Source organism: Emys orbicularis, chromosome 8, assembly GCF_028017835.1.
Source record: "Emys orbicularis isolate rEmyOrb1 chromosome 8, rEmyOrb1.hap1, whole genome shotgun sequence".
In the NCBI taxonomy this organism is placed as follows: domain Eukaryota; kingdom Metazoa; phylum Chordata; order Testudines; family Emydidae; genus Emys; species Emys orbicularis.
The window spans coordinates 47,140,592-47,162,628 of NC_088690.1; the positions used below are offsets into that span (position 1 = coordinate 47,140,592).

General features: G+C 41.9%; 1 protein-coding gene across 4 annotated transcripts in view; it reads left to right on the plus strand.

Moving 5' to 3' along the window:
• KCNT2 (potassium sodium-activated channel subfamily T member 2) overlaps positions 1 to 22,037 on the plus strand; it is a 293,338-nt gene that overhangs the window by 151,228 nt on the left and 120,073 nt on the right. For all 4 annotated transcript variants that reach the window (XM_065409271.1, XM_065409272.1, XM_065409273.1 and 1 more), the window contains 2 exons: positions 5,785 to 5,848; positions 14,162 to 14,270. In XM_065409271.1, coding sequence (XP_065265343.1) covers positions 5,785 to 5,848; positions 14,162 to 14,270 — 173 coding nt within the window. The remainder of the gene's footprint in view (positions 1 to 5,784; positions 5,849 to 14,161; positions 14,271 to 22,037) is intronic.

Below are 22,037 nucleotides of genomic sequence, written 5' to 3' on the forward strand. Positions count from 1 at the left end.
TAGCCTTGCCAACCAGCTACTGGCTGTGCCCTTCATCTTGGGTTTGACCTTCTGGCCAGGACACATTTAGTCTCACTCCTTTTGGGATAAACCAGAGTTTAACTCAGTAGTTCCTTGCCCTTGCATCAGTGGCCCAAGTCCAGGCCCAATAATGCTTCTAGCGCCTTGCGTCTGGGATCAGTGAGGCATTAGGGAAATTCAGTCCCTCTCCCTACTTCAAATTCCAGCCCAGGGACACTGAAGCATGTGGTTAAGTTCTGTATTGTCATAACTCTTGTTTCTTCCCTGGACTACTTCCTCAGTCAGCCCACCATATCCTCAAGGGACTTGCATTCTTAGCAGAGATCTACTGTGGGATCAAGCCCCTGGTCCCAGTTCCCAACATGACAAAGGAAAGAAAGCTAAATTAATAGAAATAAAGAGCAGCACGATCCCTCAAGGGTCCTTTAGCCATCTGTACTAATGTTCTGTCTTGACAGGAAACTTAAAGGAGCCTGGCCCTTGACTGGGCTCCTGTTTGGGAGCTGAAAATGAAAAGTCTGTCCATCTTCCTGGGATGGAGCCATCTGGTCTGTGCTTCTCCCTTTAAGCCTCCTCCTCAAGCCTGGCATGGTTTACAGGTGTGGCAAGGCAGGGCTGCCTGAGCCTATAGCTGCTTTTTAACCCCTTTTTGTCTTGTGTGCTGTTTGTATACCCTATCATACTTTTAAAGATACAACACTGGATACTGGAAAGCTGATAAGTGGTTTTAGAATTCACATGAGTGATGATAAAATTCAATGGTGACTATCTGGACCAACTGAAGTAAAAAGAAAGGAAGCAAAAGCAAATATTCCCCTTCACATTCTGTACCTATTCTCATTGTTAACCTCATTCAACGCAATCCCAACACTGTAAGCAACTTGCTTTACCTAGTTGTGACAGAGTGTTGGGCAACAGCAGCTGTACCAGCACTCTGATCACTTTATCACCAATTAGTTGCATAGGAGTAAACCTGACTATGATAATTGTGCCTAACTGATAGATTGGGGATGATCTGGAGAGAGCTACAAGGCTAATTAATCCATTAGCCCAGAAAGTAGAAAAGGCATAGGAAAGAAGTGACACGGGGGAGAGATGGCAAGAGAAGTCCCAAGAGCGACTTTTGAGGGAGAGATCTCCTTCCTCTCCTGTCCTTGGTCTAAAAGAAGCTGCTATTATATATAAAGTGCTGCACAATGCTGTCAAGTGCCAGGGGAACATTGTAAATAAACCACATGTGGTGTTTACAAGCAGAGATTCTCCAAGTAGTCTGTATGTGCAGAGGAAGATAGGAAGTGGAAGGCGTGTCCTTTTACACGAGTCTGCTATGCCTCCATGCCCTCCTCCAACACCTTTCTTACAACAAGCTTCTATAGCAAGACCTATACAGCTATTCTTCCCATCCAGGAAGTGTTAACTGACACCCACACACACACGAATCAAACAAAACATCACGACACATAGTACAGATCAGTGCCTATTGAGTATTCATTGCATCCCATCTCTATTTCTTCCTATTTACAGAATGTTCATGCTTTGTTGTTATACCTAACCCATGTAAGCATTTGGAAACTGGTTGATAATACCACCCTAGAAACAAATCATCTCTTTTTCTTTTTTTTTTAAGTTGAAACTTGATCTGAATTTAATAGATGATTATAGGCCAGACATCACATTTCTTCGGAGTCTTGAGAGGAATGTCTTCTCAAATTTCTATCTCTAATAAAGAGCTAATATTGGATGTTCAAAAGAAGAAAAATAAAAGGTCAGAGAGATGATTGTGCCCCCTTCCTCCCCAAAAAAGAAGATATAAAAAAGTTGCCATTTTTTGCTTTCCCACTGATCTTGAGAAAAGATTCTCTAGTGGGATTTAGTTAGCATTTGTTCTACATTTTAGGAGGTGAAAAAGAATCAAAATGCTGTTCTCTGAGCATAATCACATGCATTTAGCCTATAATAACTTGAAGCTAGTCAATTGTAGAATTGTACTTTTTTCTGCAAAACGTGTAATTGAATGTACCTAAAGATTTTTTTTAAACGTGTCCTAAGGGAAACAGCATGGTGGGAATTTAATAGAACATTTAGTATGAAATATAACCCAGTAACTAAGAGGTTGCTATATTTCAGTTCTTTTTATGAAAAACAACGTACTGAAAAATAACAGATGCTTGGTAAATTTCTCTAGTAAATAAAATATTAGGTAGTTGTTTGTTTACTATTAATAAAAATAAAATCTGGTTGTCTCATTATCAAAATTTATATACATATTACACAAAAACTATGTTAAAAGAAATTAAGGTTACAAAGTCAAGAACTCAAATGTCAGGGAATGCTAAAATTAAGGTTGCCTTTTCAACCATAATCCAGTCTCCTCCTGCATATGCAAGATGTTACAGTCTTTAATTACATGATTACATAACCATTATTTCCATGGGACGCCTGTTTCATTCAGTGCACAGAATGGACAGTGGTAAATTATGAGCAAATATTCCATATTTTGTTGTATGAGTGGCCCCATGCCTTATCTATTGAAAATGCAAACCCTGCTCTTAAAACAGAATTATTTATTTCCTCATGGGCTTTTCTTTGGTATTCAGCCTATATTATGTGAGTGCTTCGCAAACATTAATCTATCTTCGCAAAACCCATGTTATGTGAGGCGCTGGTGGTATCTCAATTGTACAAGTGGGGAGCTGAGGAAGAGAGAGATTAAGGTCAAAAGTAGTCACTAATTTTGGGTGCCCAATTTGAGTTGCCTAGAATCTGATTTTTCAGAGTTCTTAGAATTATATAGAATTTTAAACATTCAAGCATGGCACCCATTGCAGTGGCAGTTATGAGTGCTCAGAACTTCTACAAATCAGGCCCCAGGATCTCAAATTAGGCACCCAGAAAATTAAGAACACAGTGTGACCACCTTCCAAAATTTTGATTAAAATGACTTGCGCAGAATCATATGGGAACTCTATGACACAGGCAGGTATCAAATCGAATTCTGCAGGACAGCATTCAACTGCCTTAATCATGAGACCTTCATTTTTAATTTTGTTCAATCACTTGCCTCATTCAGTACACAACTTCCAACTTCATCAACGAAGCAGGGATCCTACAGACAGCCTCCTTCACTACACAACCCTGATTCATCCCCAGAGCAAGTCTATCCTGTGCACTGAGGAAGGCAGGGGTCCTCTGGAAAAACAGTGTATGATTATGTACTTTTACTGTACCATAATGCATAGGCACGGGAGGATGAATTAAGGTTTCATAGGCAGCGATCTGGCCTCCTTTCAAAACACTCGTAATATTCAAAAACAGCATTGCATGCTCTGCCACCATGTTACTCGCATGGACAAAAACACCCCAGCACACCATGCTCTCAGACTGTCCATCAATGCACAAAGGGGTACACAACCTAACCTTACCTGGGGTGCCCATGAAGCTGCCCCATAAATTCATGGATTCACAGGAGTAAGCCAGATGTGGAAACTTCACTACATGATGCCTCGTGCAACACCATCAACCATGGTCATTCTAGTTGGCATAACAGCCCTCAATAGACTATGTTTGAAGCCATTTTAATTCTGTCATCTCCTAACTTTTGAGTGCTTGACTTTGCAACTTTAATAAAATGTTTTAGTAACATTGGTGTGTGTGTAATATCATAGGTTTTTTAAAAAGGCCAACTGAGAATTCAGAAATTTCATCATGTGCCATCATATTAACACACACATGGTTCATCAGCAGGCTTGGAACCTTTACATCCACCACACGGTCCTCTGCTATTTGAGCTAATGGAGTAACTGATAGCAATAGTAAGTTGTCTTCCTCTATGTAGAGCAGCACTAGAAAGGGAAAGATAGACACTTTGCCAGTGGGTATCACAGATATTTGCTGACAGCAGAGAACTGGTGAGACTTAGTAATCTTACAGGATCTGGAAGGGAATGCACTGGAAGTGGGCACCCATCATGGAATATTTCAGCCCAATGGCTAATGTTTTGCAAAGTTGTAAGCAACTGAAAATGAGGTTTTGTAATGGAAAGTATGAGACAAAAATAATAATACACAATGCCACCAGTCCTGCCTATAATTCTAAAAATCTCTGTATTCAACATGGAAATTCAAATGTGAGTGGCCTATGAAATTTTGTTATTATGTACCTTAGAAGTGAAACATCTTGAATACTATAGAAACCCTGCTAACAAACCTTCACTCAATAGTCTTCACTGCTGTTCAGTTACACATCTGCCTTTTTTAAATTCAAAAACATTCACTGAAATGTGATTTTAGTCACAACAATGTTTGAGGAATTGCTGCATTAATAAAATGCAAATACTTTGATTCATGCAAGCTTTGCTATTCATTATTATCCTATCTGCAAACTTGTATTGACCCACATATGGAGCAGAAACAATACCATGTGACTTAAATGACCAGTCACATGCCAGGAATAGCCAGTAGCAAATACTGAATTGTTTGCAAACAGCCCATAGGCTGAACATTGTTCATTCATATAATACAGTCAGACAATAGTCAGATTATTTTCATACATTTGTCAGATTCTTTGTTCATAACAAACAATTCAATCAGTTCTACACAGGACATATATACCTGGTCAGACAATCCTTTACTACAATGTGTCCAGGTTTCAATTTAAAAAAAAAAAGGAATGACATTTGTAGATCTCCTCTATCACATTTGGTGAAATTAGCTAATTTGCAAGGGGCCAGCACAAGGACAGCACTTAAATCTCCTGGAATTCCTATTTGAATAGGTAAATGGGGTAAATGGGATTTGAAGTGGGGCATAGGTTTTGTGCTGGCTCTAGGTTCAAGGATGAATTTTGCCCATTGAGCAGCAGTTTTTAATGGACAGCAATCCTGTGTTAATCTAATGTCAATATCTAATTGTATTTCCTATTTAACATTTCATCATCAATAATGAGATATAAAACGTGATTATATTTTAAGATGCCCTAGAAAAAAATAATGCCATTATGTAACTGCATTGCAATGAGAAACGGAAACATTCTAATACAATGCAATTAATTTGATATATTCTCACCCACATCATTATTCTTCTGAAGAACCACTATTTACCATCTCCAGAAATGTAACTAGTTTATGATGCAACTTGTACAGATATGTAAACAGACAATATTTAGGAATGTTCTGGGATTTTAAATTCTGACTTTTGGGACCAGACCAGCAAACTCTTATGTATATATTTAACTTTGTGTATGTGAGTAATTCTATTGAAAGCATCCTGTAATGTCATATTGTAAAATCCAGGAAAATGACGAGACTACTTGTGTTAGTAAAATTGAAACACATGAATAAGTGCTTGTGGAACTGGGGCCTTGCTTTGCATTGATATAAAAGCACTCAGGTTCCAAATTTCTAGCCTCTCAAAACTATATAGAGGAACGAGTCATGAGACCTGCATTGAATTTCCCAGTTTTGCCATTGATTCAGTGTGTGACTATACGCAAATCATTTAATCTCTCTGTGCTTCAGATTTCCCATCTTTAAAATGGAGATATTATTTCACTCCTCTTTAAAGTGCTTTGAGATAAGTGGAGGAAATGCACTATAGAAGGAGATTAAAAAGCGACGAAGAGTCCTGTGGCACCTTATAGACTAACAGACGTATTGGAGCATAAGATTTTGTGGGTGAATACCCACTTCGTCAGACACATGACATGCGTAGCTTAAATATAAATATATAACATTTGATAGTTTTTGCTTTCTCCGTTTGCTTTAAGGATGGATGATGCTGAGGCCTGTTTCATTCTGAGTAGCCGGTGCGAGGTGGACAGGACAGCAGCGGTAAGTTCTTTAGAAATACTTCTAAGAATCATGTGTATGCTCTTCACACTGTTAATACTATTATGGAGCTCTGTGCAGGAGTAGGTGTCCACCCTTCTGGATCTCACATAAGGATGAGGGGGGCGGGGGGCTTATTATTGTGGGGGCCTTATTCTTTGTAAACTACTATTTGTATTATCGCAGCAGATTGGAACCCCAGTTAGGGAGCAGGACCTCATTGTAATAGGTGCTGCACAAACATGGAACAAAAAGAATCCCCTCCCCCGTAGAGATTAGAGTTTAAGAAAACTAGGGATAAATGTTATAATTCTCCAATTTACACATACATCTTAGACATGCAGGGTGAAATCTTGGCCACTTTAAAGTCAATGGCAGTAGATTTCAGTGGAGACAGGATTGCACTTGTTTATAACACAGGATTTAATAGTACGTCTCACATACAATTTTATGTAAATTACTGCTTTCTCAGTAAGCAAAGTTTTACAAACAAGAGGTAAGGGCAGATTTATTCAAGAAAATTAGAGAGTTTTAAAATCTTGGTATGTAAACATAAAACTCATTTTTCATGCAGTGCAAAATACATTGTTGTGATTTAAAAAAAAAAAATTGTGTCAGAGGGGTAATATAAAGTACAAGAAATATGAAATATACTGATTCTTTATAATTATATAGGCCAAAAAAACCAATAAAACTTTATTCACAAGAGTAGCTTCAAGTCATGCAGAACATCTTATTGAAGTCAATAGGAAACAGACATATCATATTACTTATGCTTCCATTCAAAAATCAGATACTCACTGTGAACTGCTTCCAAACAGCTACAGACTAAGAATTATGTATGTAAATTATCATGTGATTAATTTTTAATAACTATTGAATTTGACAAAATGTCAAAATGTGGTCGATTCACAAGTAAAAGAGGCTGGGTTCTTTGAATAAATCATTCATTATGATTTGTCTGCTAACAATTGTTAATAATGGGAAGTACACATCCACAAAGGGAGGCCATTGATAATTTAAACAGATCCAGATTCCCACAAATCTGTGATAAAATTAAAAACATTTCCATAAGAGCTAGAGTGCACTGGAGTAGCGTCCTGCCCTGTTGCTTTAAAAGACTCACTTGAAAACTCCACTAACGGAAGTAAGTTTTATGATCACATCTTACTACCTTCCTCCACACCTCCATCCCAAAGTACAATACACTTAGTAGTTTTTGCTCAAGAGGGTCTCAGGCTGCAGAGGATGGTTCACTTAGGTTTGAGCATTTGTGGAGTTAAATTAGGAATCTTACGTATTACCAGAGGAAATCAAGCCAGTTTTTGTAATTTGCTAGTGCACATGGTTATCATTTTCAGTAAATTCAATTAAACTTATCTTCCCCACCTTTTTAACAAAATCCTTTTTATATAGAGATGTTTAAACAAAGAAACATGCCTAGATAAACTAAGTGTTAGATGTAAAATCTAAGACATTTAGCTGGACTTGACCCAGATTGTAATATTGTATAATCTACCTCTCAGGCTACTGAGCTTATTCTAGGCAATAAAAGGTGGTGATGAATTTTCCAAGTGTTCTCCCATCCTTCATGTTTAACACAGAAACCTTTAAGGTTTTGCATAAAGCTATAGAGTATATTTAATAAATAAATAAGTAAGTCTATAATCCAATCATCATAACCATTATCTCAGCCTTCCAATCCCAGTTACTCCCCACCTTAAACATGTCACTTTTCAGGCAATGTTATCAGGGACAGAGCAGCAGCACCACCAGGGAAGGAAGGATAAAGGAACCAATAAAGCTGTAGGTCAGACAAGAATGATGATCCCCTGGAGTGGAATATATGCTCCCTTAGCTGCAGATTTTAGTGGGGTAATTATTCATTTGTACTAAGACACCTTAGAAGGTGTTTGATATGCTTAAAAAGTTATGTTAATTCAAAGCAAAACAAAGGGCCAGATGCTCAGCTGGTGTAAATGGGCATGACTGAATTGACATCAGTGCAAATGTGAGCATCTGGACCTAGGTGCCTACCAAGACATTCCCAAAACTGATGTCATCATCTAACATTTGATACCTCCAAAAAGGGCCTTCATAATAAGTTACAAAATCTTGAGAAAACAGCAGCAAAAGGTACTGGAAGGACAATCAAATAGTATGCTTCAAGGAGAGCAGGCACTCAGAATTTGCCATGCTGGAGTGACTGAGATATTGTGGCAGCTCCTGTTCTAAGTCCCGGCAGAGGCTACCGTTACTACAAGTACCTGGGTAAATTCATACTTGCGAAATTGTTAATGGTACCTTCTACTGATAGCAATCCAAAACATACTTGTAACCAAAACATCCTACATTATTTAACCACCTGATCCAGAATAATAACTTTGCAAATAGAGAGTTTGATTCACCCCTGCATGTGCAGGAATTTGTAACTTGCACCTTTCTGCAACGATATGGGCAGCTACACTCCAGGAGAGATTCACCTTGATGAAGGAAAAGCAGTGTAGGTGTTATCTTCCCCAAAGTTCCTACCAGGAAAGGACAGCTTTAGACTATATTCAGAACTCCAAACGAGGCTGTCTAGGGGAACATGCTGGGCATGTAGTCCTTCATCCATCCCAGCTAGCATTGGCCACTTTGGGGCTGCAGAGGCATCTTGGAGTGTTCGAACCCCTCCAAGCAGACTTTCTACTACAGTCTCCATTCTGTGCTTACAGCACTAGCTATGCCACACCCAGAAGAGATAGCTGACCACACAGATTTATAAATATATTCAGAGAAGCCAGCATTCAAAAAGACAAATACTATTGAAGAAATGTTCCTGTTACCTTTTGCTATCAGGGATCTGAATGCCTTGTTGGAACGTGGGCTGGGTCACTGCTAACACTGGTGGCTAATGGCCAATGTAGTGTCTCCCTTCACATTGAGCACTGATAAAGGGGCATCAATTGTGTTCCCCTTTCCTGTTACCTTGAATTTTTTACATATTGCTATAAAGACTTTTTTCCCCCTATAATCAGTGCCTAAGGGGAAGGGCCTTGTCGTGGCGGCACTGCTTATACCAACGCTTCCCCATTTTGGTGGTAGAGTACTCACTATGTGTATTGCTTAGTCCTACACTCAGATAGTTCTTCAGTAGACTTGCCCTGCTCTTGAGTTCAATTCCTGCCCTTAAACTGGGCTGTCCTACTCAGTAACTACGACTCTCTCCTAATGGGAGTCTTGCCTTTATTCTTCCCACCCCATCAGAGAGAGTTTTCTTGACCAATGTTCACTTAAGGGCAAAATTTTTCTTTCATCGTAGACTGTGGGCTGATTCTATACTGACCTGCAACTTTTGTAGATGTTTGTGATTGTGCAAATTGTCACCACCATTCTGATCTGGTAGCAGTTTTGCATGGGTGTAAATGTCTATATGAAGGGCATGGCCCATAGAGTCTCTCTCTCTTTTCTCCTCAAATACACTAAGATTTAGTTTTTCCACTCCCAACCCCTCCATGCACACTTCTTTGCCCTTCCTACCTTTATGGAAAACAGAGCAACATTGGTTGGAGGATGGACAAGAGGGAGGGTGCGGGATAAAGCATGCAGAGGGGATATAAGAACAGAAATTAGGCAGCTGAGTCTCAGCTATCAGAATGGAATTTAAAACTCAAAAAAGGATATATTTTATGGTTGAATTTGAGAAAGCTTGAACCTACCAAAGCCAATTCCCTGTTTCATCATCAATAAGTTCACTGTTTAAGAATAGCTAAGATAGTTATAGCTTGCTACTGAGCCAAAAGGATTTGGTTTCAGAGTGCACCCTGACACTTTATCTTATTTCCAAAGCTGATTTTAAACTGCAACACTCGAGTGGTGCGCTGGACTGGTAGAAATGCCATTGCTTAGCTACTCTCATGCCTCTAAGTTTCCACCTGCACAATAGTCAAAGATCCATTCAAGAGCATGCAAATATTTTAAGCATACAATCAAACTGGACTTCTCTACAAAATGTAAGTGTCCCTGTTTCAGCCACCTGACCAAAATGCACATCATAACTCAGACCAAAGTGGTTCCTCTCCCCTCAACCCAAAGCTTGTGTTGGCTCTGACTAGTCAGTGATTCTGCTCATTTGTTATCACTGCTGTTGGCTGGCAAGAGGCTGCCATTGCCTGCTACTTCAATAGGTCCATGGATTGCAGATTCAGGATTTGTGTTGGGCCTGATCCATGGTCCATCACTAGAGTTTAGGAGGAGAGCAGCAAGATAACAGGTGACTTCAATGGGGCCACAAGCCACTTTTCTTACTCCCTAGCAGAAGTGGGAGCTTCCTGTAGTGTGGGCAGGCATTTGTCAACTTTCCAGACCCCCTATTAGTTATCTTATCTCTTCTCTGGTAAGGGATGCTATTTGTTCAGGCCAAGAAGTGACATGGAGGAGAGCATCTTTTGGAGTCTAACTCTTTCCCCTGTGGCAGCAGATTACCCTCTGTGGTAATCGCTGAATGGACTCTTCAGGTTTCCTACAGTCACTGAATTATTATATGAGCACTTAACTCATTATATTAGTTACCATGACTATAAATAATGCCATATAAAAACAAAATTGAGATATTTATTTATTTATTTATTAAATTGTACAAAGCTCTTCTCCAGTCAAGTATTAGTACAAAAATATGTGGCTATACAAAGCATTTAGAAGTTCACAAATGAGATTGCAGGAGTCCAGGTTGGTGTAATTTACACCTTCTTTTAACTCCCTCAGCAGGTCTATAAAACCACCTTAGATTTACACCCACTAACCAGACAATATCTCCTTACACAACACTTCTGACTTTGATATACTGTGTATTAGTAGGTGTTACTCACTATTAGATACTAAAGAATAGATGTGCAGCAAATACAGTAACAGGAAGGGTTTAAAAGGCACTAACAAGAGGGCTTAAAGATGTGTTAATTAAAGCAGGCTTCTTGGGGGCATATGTTACCCCAGCTTAGCCCCCTTTAGACTCTGTCCAAGTTACATTTGGAAGTTTCCCCACGCTAGTAACAAATTGAATGACACAAATCATATGTGTGTAACAAGAACAAGAGCAATGTGATAGTGAGTGCCATGAGGGCAGGTTGAGTTAATGCATTTGCATAGAGGTGATCTTGTAATGAATTCTTGAATACATTGCACAAGTAAGTTTATAAATATTTTTCAAGGTGAACCTCTGTACTGTCAGGATCACAAAGAGAATATTAAAAAAGGAGCTACAGCATGTAGTGGTATAACAAGTGTGGCAACATGTTCTGCAAATGTTAAAATTGAAATGGATTTTAACTTTTAAAGGTTTGCCTCTTTTCTTTATATGAATAATCTATTGGTGTTTTACATTTAGGACAATGTGTTTTTTATTAAAAATGTCTGTCTTTAATACAAATTTCTTCTTTTCTACAAAAAAACAAACAAAAAAACCCTCTGCTCACTATAGCTCCTGACAGCTTTCAGCTACTGGGAAGAAATAATATTAAAACAAAGGAAATAAAAACTGCAAAGAAAATATTTGAATAGTCTTTGGAAGAAAAAATATATATATATATGATTGCTGTGTATAACAAAAGTTAACATTAGCTGGTATGCTTTCCATCTATCATGGGAAATTTTATCTAACTCATGAGAATAACACTGATGCATTAGAACTGGAATACTTTTTGTAGTAAATCTAATCTACATCATTTATTTAATTATATTAAACATGGGCAAGGAAAATAATTTGTGTCTAATGTATCAGTAGCAGTTTAAAATTCATTTAGGCAAATCCTCATCCCTACACACAACCTAAGTAAACAAGCTGTGTGTATATTGCCATGCAAGAGGTGGGGGGGAAAGGAATCCTCCTATCAAAGGGGCAATGACTGAAGGCTGCATTATCCCTTACAACTGTTGTTCTATCCCTCCACAAAAGATTAGCTAGGGGATCTACAGCTACGTAGATTTTCCAGCCCTGGCCCATCTCTACCTCCAAACCTTTCACACATGCTAGGGTGTGAAATAATCACTTTGTGTCCAAGCATCTATTTTGCTGTTTTCAGGGCCTTCTGTGACCATTGCAGTGGATTAGAGGATCATTTCATTAATGAGACAAAACAGTAAGAACGCGGATTATGCATGGCATGGAAAGTCACCTTCTATAGGAAAAGGAATTAATTGAGCCTGCTAGATGTCTTTGCAAACTAAAAGGAATGCTTACAGCATAGTGCTTAGTGCATAGTGCTGAGGTGGAACTTCCGTGACCGCATTAAAGCTAGACATTTAAAGGGAGCTCCACATGCAGTTTCTTGAAGCTCAGTCTTCTTTACATCTTATTGAGAGTTAACGCAACACAAACACAATTTATGAACAAATCCACCTTACCTCCCTGAAAATGTCTGTCATGTTATTCTAGTACTTCACAGAAAGAATATGTGGTACTGTCTCAATTGACATTACAGTGGAGTGGTCTGAAGATATCAATTACACACTATTTCAGGCAGAGATTTTCCCTTGTGATCCAGTCTGAAAGCTTTTCTTGCTGATGACATTGCAAATGTAATGAATCACATTCTTTTCATTCTCTCTTCTAATAGCACCAATTTCATGACTAGGCATGGCCACAGAATTGGTTCCTGTGCTCTGCTCTCAGTTATTTTTTGTTCGGAAATAAATGAAAATTGATATGTTCCTCTAAGGCTAAATGTGTTGAATTTAACAATATTTCATGAAATTGAATATATGAATCTATTAATACTTATTTCATGATGTGCAATAATGAAAGAATTCTTGCTGAGAGCAATTCATTCTTAAAGTATGGAAAATATAATAGATGTCTTGGAAATTTACTGGCATTCTTGGTCTATAATTAAACTCTACCATTATATCTACAAATTTTTATAGTTTCTCAAAAAAGTGATTAATTAGGTCTGTTGTGGCTCATAAACCTTGGGATTTAACATGGTTAACTCCATATCTTTTTATCTCATTCAAATGCTGGGACTCAATAAAATGGTATGGTTTCAGAAACAGGAGTATTATGATGTGCTTGATCACTCAGTTAGTGTGTGAAAATCATTTAACTTAACTATCTTGCTAAAACAGAGTTGTTTCACACAAACCAAACCAAAAACCCAACCCCACCACATTTCTTAGTTTTCTATGATGTGGAATGACAGGAAACTGTGTTTCAATACGTACATCTTTGATAAAAATGAGTTAAATTTGAATATTTTTCAGAGATTACAGGAAACAGACCCCCAATAAGAAATAAGATTTCATTATTTCCTGGGTAATGGGGGATTTTTACCTTTGGGTATATTTTCCAAAATTGTAAGAAGCAACATTAAGCTTGGGTGTGCTGTGGAAAGAATAATCTACCTATTTCCGGGTTAAATCAAAAATGCAAAATTACCATCAAGTGCTACTAGGATCTCCGGTTGTATTTAAAATCTAGGGCCGCATATTAAATAACTTTTTAAAATCAATTAGTATCATCATATTCCTTACAATGGCACTTAAGGACATTTTATTTGTATACACTTCTCCTTTGAGCTAAGTATGATGCAGTAAGTATAATTGAAGGACACAGATATAAAACAACAAAGAACAATACCTGTATTCATCAAGTAAAAGTAGCCAGTCAACAACTTGTGGTTGCAAGGGAGAAATTGTGTAAGTGACTGCAGACTGTCTTGCTTTGCAGGTGCAAGAGGAAGGAGAACATGGGGGAGTAAGACTGCTTCCTGCTTCCCTTCCCACTCTGCACAAGCAACATAGAATAGCTTCCATAGGGCTTAGTTAAGGGAGGAAAACTTGGCATGGAGACAGCATGCCCTCTTTCATGCCCTTCAAAACTCCAGTCCACAGGCAGAGGCTCACCTCTGTATAAGGAAACAGATGAGCATGGACTTTTACTTATATTATAAAGGACCATTAACATTTAGCATAAATGTGGACTTTTAAAAAAAAAGTCCATGTTTATAAGTGATCTGTTTATTTTTCCGTGCTGTCATCTTCATTAATGGCTTTTTATTCCAGATGCTACAATGATGGGGGCCATATAAATGATTACATAGATTAGATTTCTGTACAAATCTAAATGGCAACCTGGCAGCGTACATGACCCCACCATACAGTATAGCACTATAAAATACATAAATGTATACAATCAGCTAGTGTTATATTATTTGAAAGTGACCTATCTGAAATGGAGTCATCAGATTGCTCAGCAGCTAGTAGGGCTTTTTTACGTTTGATTTAACAAAAGGATTACTTGAATTCCATTGTCATCACATTGTATTTCCTATTTTATTCTAGGATCATCAAACCATTTTAAGAGCCTGGGCAGTTAAAGACTTTGCTCCAAAATGTCCTTTATATGTCCAAATATTAAAACCTGAAAATAAATTCCACATCAAGTTTGCAGGTAAGTTTCAGATTTCAGTGACTTAAAAAGTTTGTCTGTATTCTCTGGAAGCTTGTTTTGTCTGTAAACATTGTACAACATTGTATAACTTGCTCCTACACAAAGTCATCCCAAACAGAAATCTACTTCCCCCTTGCTGCCATGTATGGAGATGTAGCCCTTGGCTCAATGTCAACATACTGTACTGGTAACACCAAAGCTGTTAGAAGGGTTGGTCTGTACCCTCTCCATGTGTAAAGAAAACACGTACATACAAAGCCTCAGGCGCAGAAACATAACAGAATAATATTGGTTACACTTTATATTAAGGCTCCATTCATAAATATTTAATAAAAAATTAATAAATGATTAATAGATGTTTTTAATAAATGGTTAATCTATTGTAAGCTTCCTTATAGCCATGGCTCCTAACCATTTATAACACCTTCTATAGATGTACTTATAATAGGGCTGGCTGGAAAAAAGTTTCCCAGAAAGTTTTTAGACTAAAAAAATTGGATATTCCAATGGGATTTTTCTAAATAGAAGTGTAATTTCATTTACTCTGAAAATAATACGTTGACATTAAATTGTTTCAAAATGTTGAAATGAAGGAATTTGTTTTATTCTGAAATGATTCGAACATTTTTTTCATTTTGAATTTTCCATTCAGAAAATGGAAAAATTCTGTCAAAACTGACAATGAGAACAAAGCCTAATGTGGCCTAATGATAGTGTTCTGCACTGATAGAACATCTTATCTTTCAGGTGATGTTGAACCTCACATTTCTAAAAAGTCTCCTTGGGCAAACTGAGAAATGCCATTAATGTCCCCTGAAGAGAGTCCTGTTTGAGCTTCTTTGGCCAGAAACATTGTAGATGAGACATGGGAGCTCAAGAATTCATATTTATTTAAAGATGAAAGGGGAGAGGATTGACAAGATCCTCCAGATTCCACCATGTAAATGGAAGTCCATCTAGGTGAAAAATTGAAGTGGTAGGTAGACTGACAGTGGCAGGGAGATGCAGCATGTTTCTCAGTTAGATCATTGATAAAAATAAATGATATCAATTCAAGCGGATGTAATGGCATGAAGACAAAAAGGACAGGGAAGTGACTTATTTATAACAATATCTTGGACCCATATTAAGTATAAAATGCATCAAGGTGCATATTAATATGTTGTCTATAGTGTCCTACTATTAATCTGAAGCATTAATAAAAACACCATGAGAAAGCTAGGGTGCTGCTCTTTCTGAGTGAGACAAAAAATGCTATTTTTTCGAATTCATATATATACTTCCTGTAGTCTTCACAACTTTCACTCTGATTAGGGTGACCAGATAGCAACTGTGAAAAAACAGGACAGGGAAGGGGGGGGGGCAGCGGCGGGGGTAATAGGCGCCTATATAAGAAAAAGTCCCCAAAAATGGGACTGTCCCTTTAAAAATGGGACATCTGGTCACCCTAACTCTGATGAATGCAGCTTACCCAACTTCATGTTAATTCTCTCCCAATTTAATTGCTTTAAGGAAATACCACAGTTTCCTTAAATGTATGTATTGTGACAAAGTTCCTCCTCTATCTTGGTGGGTCTGCGCTTATTGGCGGATTTTCTTGCCTCAGAGATTCACCATGTGGGTTGGGGGAACAGCCCAGAGACCTTCCCCTCTGGAAGAACCCACAGTCCAGGTCAATTGGGAGGTTTGGGGGGAACCCGGGCCCGCCCTCTACTCTGGGTTCCAGCCCAGGGCCCTGTGGACTGCAGCTGTCTATAGTGCCTCCTGTAACAGCTGCATGACAGCTACAACTCCCTGGGCTACTTCCCCATGGCCTCCTCCAAACACCTTCCTTATTCTCACCACAGGACCTTCCTCCTGGTGTCTGATAACACTTGTGCTCCTCAGTTCTCCAGCAGCACACCCTCTCACTCTCAGCTCCTTGCGCCTCTTGCTCCCAGCTCCTCACACTCCCACCACAAACTGAAGTGAGCTCCTTTTAAAACCCAGGTGCCCTGATTAGCCTGCCTTAATTGATTCTAGCAGCTTCTTCTTAATTGGCTCCAGGTGTTCTAATTAGCCTGCCTGCCTTAACTGGTTCTAGCAGGTTCCGGATTACTCTAGTGCAGCCCCTGCTCTGGTCACTCAGGGAACAGAAAACTACGCATCCAGTGACCAGTATATTTGCCCTCTACCAGACTCCTGTACCCCACTGGTCTGGGTCTGTCACATATCCCTCCCCCCTGCTCAACGCAAAGGGGTTGGGCAGCTTGGGACGCCAGACAGTGCACACGTGACAAGCCATCGGCGATGCCAAGACGGCTCCCTGCTCTGTGTTGCACACAGAACTGGAAAGGTTGGAGGGATAAGAACCATCTGGTCACCCTTGTGTTCTTCTCCTTGTTCCGCTGCATCCATTGAAGAGGGGCATGGTCAGTCACGAGGACAAATCTGCGCCCGAGCAGGTAGTAGCGCAATGTTCCCATGGCCCATTTTACAGCGAGGCATTCTCTCTCCACCACTGCATATTTTTGTTCCCTTGGAAGGAGTTTCCGACTGAGGTATAGAATTGGGTGTTCCTCCTCCCCGACCATCTGTGATAGAACGGCCCCCAACCCTACTTTCGATGCATCCGTCTGCAGGATAAACTCCTTGGTGAAATCAGGGGCTATCAGTACGGGGTTACTGCAGAGGGCAGTCCGTAGGTCTGTGAATGCTTCCTCTGCTGCGTCAGACCATCTCACCAGATCAGGTCCACGGGCTTTCACTAGGTCTGTCAGGGGGCTTCCCTTGTGGCAAAGTAGGGGATAAATCGTCGGTAATACCCCACCACACCTAGGAACGCCTGGACTTGTTTCTTGCGACTTGGTCGGGGCCAATTTTGGATGGCTTCTAACTTGTTCACTTGGGGTTTTACCAGACCTTTTCCCACAATGTAGCCAAGATATTTGGCCTCTGTAAACCCTACAGCGCACTTGGCAGGGTTTGCTGTAAGGCCAGCTCGCCTGAAGGTATCGAGGACTGCCTCCACCTTCTCCAGGTGGGTTTCCCAGTCTGGGGTATGAATGACCACATCGTCCAAGTAGGCAGCAGCATGACTGTTATGCGGGCGTAATAGCTTGTCCATGAGGCGCTGGAAGGTAGCTGGGGCCCCATGTAGTCCAAAAGGGAGGACAGTATATTGAAAAAGACCCTCTGGTGTAGAGAACATAGTCTTTTCCTTTGCATCTTCTGCAAGGGGAATCTGCCAGTACCCCTTTGTCAAGTCTAGGGTAGTCAAGTACCGGGCATTACCCAGACGGTCCACTAGCTCATCTATGCGAGGTATGGGGTACGCATCAAACTGGGATACTTCGTTTAGTCGCCGGAAGTCGTTGCAAAATCTTGTGGTGCCATCAGGTTTGGGCACCAGCACGATTGGGCTGGACCACTGACTGTGGGATTCTTCAATGATCCCCAACTCCAGCATTTTTTTTACTTCTGCTTTTATTTCCTCCCTTTTTGCCGCTGGCACCCGATAGGGCCTCATTGTTACTCTGGCCCCAGGGTTCGTGACGATGTGGTGATATGTCTCGGTTGTTCGACCTGGTTTTGTCGAGAACACATCTTGGTTCCGGAAGATCATCTCAGACACCTCATTCTTCTGGTCTGGTGTTCAATCGGGAGACACTCTCACCTGTTTGGAAGGCTTGTTTTCCTGGGTTAGGTCTTTTTGGACCGTTGTGCATGCCTCTTGTGCATGCCAGGGTTTCAGAAGGTTAACTTGATAAATCTGTTCTTGTTTTCTGCGTCCTGGCTGCCGCACCTTGTAGGTTACTTCCCCCACGGGTTCAACCACCTCATAGGGCCCCTGCCATTGGGCCAGAAGCTTGCTTTCTGCCGTGGGTACCAACACCATAACCCGATCCCCTGGTTGGAACTGTCGCACTTTTGCCTGGCGATTGTAATGGGTTCGCTGGGCCTCCCGTGCCTTCTCCAAATGTTCCCGTACAATAGGGGTAACCCGGGCTATCCGGTCTCGCATCTGCATTACATGCTCTATTATATTTCTCCCCTCATTGGGTTCCTCTTCCCAGATCTCTTTGGTGATATCTAGTATGCCACAGGGGTGACGCCCGTATAATAACTCGAAGGGGAAAACCCAGTTGAGGCCTGAGGTACCTCCCGGATAGCGAACATAAGGTAGGGTAGTAGGGTGTCCCAATCCTTCCCGTCCCGACTTACCACCTTCCTTATCATAGCCTTGAGGGTTCGGTTAAACCTTTCTACCAACCCATGAGTCTGCGGATGGTAGACCGAAGTTCTCAGGGTATGTATATGGGGCAGCGTACAGAGGTCCTTCATTAGCTTCGACATAAATGGGGTTCCTTGGTCGGTTAATATCTCCTTCGGTAGCCCCATTCGGGCAAAGATCCCCACCAGCTCTTTGGCTATAGTTTTAGAGGCCGTGTTCCGCAGGGGGACGGCTTCTGGGTAGCGAGTAGCATAGTCCAAAACAACAAGTATATATTGGTGGCCCCGAGCCGCCTTCTCCAGGGGTCCCACTAGGTCCATGGCTATTCGCTCGAAGGGGACCTCTATGATGGGAAGGGGTACTAAAGGTGCCCTCAAGTGGGGACGGGGACTGTGCAGCTGACACTCCGGGCAGGAGGCACAGTACCTCCGCACTTCTTCATGTACTCCGGGCCAGAAGAACCGTCGTAGGACTCGTGCCAGGGTCTTCTCTACCCCCAAATGCCCCCCAAAAAGATGACTATGAGCAAGACTTAATACAGCGTTCTGGTGTTTTTGAGGTACTAGGATCTGCTGTACCTTCTGCCTCTGTACTGGTGCAACCCGGTATAAGAGATCCTTCTTCATTATGAAGTAGGGTCCTGGTCCCTGGGTTTTTCCTTCCATGGGGACACCTTCTATTTCAGTCACCTCCTTCCTAATGTTGTCATACCTTGGGTCTTCTGCCTGGTCCCGTCCAAAATTTCCTCTCCCGGGGCTAATCTGCCCAAGATCTAGGGGCCTAGTCTCTGTTGCCTCTACTGGTTCAGAAGCATTAGGGTGGGGGTCACACTCAGGTGCTTCTCCCTCCTGCGTGGCCTCCTTTTCAGCTGCGCGGGTCCGCCTACCTATAAGAGCGACCCTCTGGCTTTGGGTCAGTATTCGGGTTCCCAAGGCCTTAGCTGCCCTTCTTTCCCTTTTTGTCTTTCTACCCTGTCTGGGAGTGGAGAACAAATCTGGGGATATTTCAGAGAAGATTGGGGGTTGACAGTCTGCTGTGGATGCCTCACCAATTTTAGGGTCCCCATCTTTCTCTAATCCCCCTACTGGGAGTAAGTTTCCAAACCCTGGGAAGTCCCTCCCTATGAGCACCGGGTATGGGAGTTTAGGGACTACACCTGCTGCTACCTCAGTAGTGTTCCCTTGGATCTCGATTTTTACTGGGATGGTGGGGTCATATCTAACTGTCCCATGGACACATGTTATCCCCGTACGTTTAGCCTGCAGCAGCTGACTACGCTTCACGAGCTTCCCTGAGATAAGCGTGATAGCACTCCCCGAATCAACCAGTGCCGTGGTCCCTACCCCATTTAGTTTCATTGGTCTGGTATACATATGTGGGGTTAGTGAGACCCCCACAAGGTGGATTAGGGAGCATGGATCTGCCCAGTTCCCCAGGTTACACTGCATAGGCTCCTCAGCATTGGGACACTGTGCAGCTATGTGTCCCCACTCCCCGCAGGCATAACATCTGTATGGAGCCCTAAGCGTTCCCCAGTCTCTTGGTTTGGGAAGTCTAGCACCACGATCCTCTTCTCCCTCAGTGCTCCGACTCTTTGTGGCCTCTGATGGGTCTTCAGCCGCTCTCTTTTTCCACCTGGGCCCTCCTGGTGGCCCAGTCACCCGAACTTTAGGGCTTGGTGCTGCTAGTTTAACCCGGGGTTCCTCTTCCTTAACTGGTCGGGTCAGCTCCCTCGCTGTCCTTCGCCTCTCTACCAGGGCGACAACCTCGTCATAGGTGGAGGGTTCGTTCTGGCTTACCCAGGCACGAAGGTCTGGTGGGAGTCCCCTCATGTATCGGTCGATGACCAGAACCGCTAGTATCTCTTCCGGACTCCGGGACTCTGTTTGCAACCACTTTCCTGCGAGATGGATGAGGTCATACAATTGGGACCACGGGGTTTTGTCTTCCTGGTACCTCCAACCGTGATACTGCTGGGCCCGCACTGCTGTCGTTATCCCAGATCTGGCTTTCAGCTGGGGGTAGTCTGCCGCAGCCTCTTCAGGCAGATCATGGTAGGCCTTCTGGGCCTCCCCACACAGGAATGGGGCAAGGATGCCAGACCACTTATCTCGAGGCCAGGCCTCCCGTAGGGCTGTCCTCTCAAAGGCCAGAAGGTATGCCTCTACATCATCCTCCTGTGTCATTTTCTGCAGCCAATGGCTGGCCCGTATGAGCCGCGTCCCATCATGGCCGCGATTCAGCTCTGTAAGGGACTTTACCTGGTTTACCAGTTCCCGCAACATAGCTCGGTCTTGAGCAGCCTGGTCCATCAGCAGGCGATTAGTCTCTTGCTGCAGCCGCACTGCCTCCTGTTGGGCAGCTGCCTGGACACGGGTAGCCTCCTGCTGGGCCGCCGTAGCTTCTATCAGTGCCCGCACTACGTCATCCATTGTGGTGAAAAAAAATAACCCCTCTCCCTTTTTTTTTGTTTGTTTTTTGTTGTTGTTGTTGTTGTTGTTGTTGTTGTTGTTTTTAAATCACCCTCTTTCTTCCGCCATGCTGTGCACCCCAAGATCCCACTTCTGACACCAGTGTGACAAAGTTCCTCCTCTATCTTGGTGGGTCTGCGCTTATTGGCGGATTTTCTTGCCTCAGAGATTCACCTTGTGGGTTGGGGGAACAGCCCAGAGACCTTCCCCTCTGGAAGAACCCACAGTCCAGGTCAATTGGAAGGTTTGGGGGGAACCCGGGCCCGCCCTCTACTTCGGGTTCCAGCCCAGGGCCCTGTGGACTGCAGCTGTCTATAGTGCCTCCTGTAACAGCTGCATGACAGCTACAACTCCCTGGGCTACTTCCCCATGGCCTCCTCCAAACACCTTCCTTATTCTCACCACAGGACCTTCCTCCTGGTGTCTGATAACGCTTGTGCTCCTCAGTCCTCCAGCAGCACACCCTCTCACTCTCAGCTCCTTGCGCCTCTTGCTCCCAGCTCCTCACACTCCCACCACAAACTGAAGTGTGCTCCTTTTAAAACCCAGGTGCCCTGATTAGCCTGCCTTAATTGATTCTAGCAGCTTCTTCTTAATTGGCTCCAGGTGTTCTAATTAGCCTACCTGCCTTAATTGGTTCTAGCAGGTTCCGGATTACTCTAGTGCAGCTCCTGCTCTGGTCACTCAGCGAACAGAAAACTAGTCATCCAGTGACCAGTATATTTGCCCTCTACCAGACTCCTGTACCCCACTGGTCTGGGTCTGTCACAGTATGTGTATGTGTATATATATATAGAGAGAGAGAGAGAACAAACAAAACCATTTACAGAGGGATATATATATATATATATATATATGCATTGTAAACTGCTTCTCTAGCAGTATATATAGACACCTTTATCATGTTGACAGTTCCCTTATGGTGCAGGTAAAAACACTTGCCTATGTTGCAAAACTGTGTGTGTAAATTTAAAGCAAAAATAAAGCTCTCCCTTCCCTCTCCATGGTGACATGAAAGTTCAATTTCCTTTAAAAAAATATCAGTATTTTGAGATCTGAAAAGACTGCTGTTTCATGCAAAAT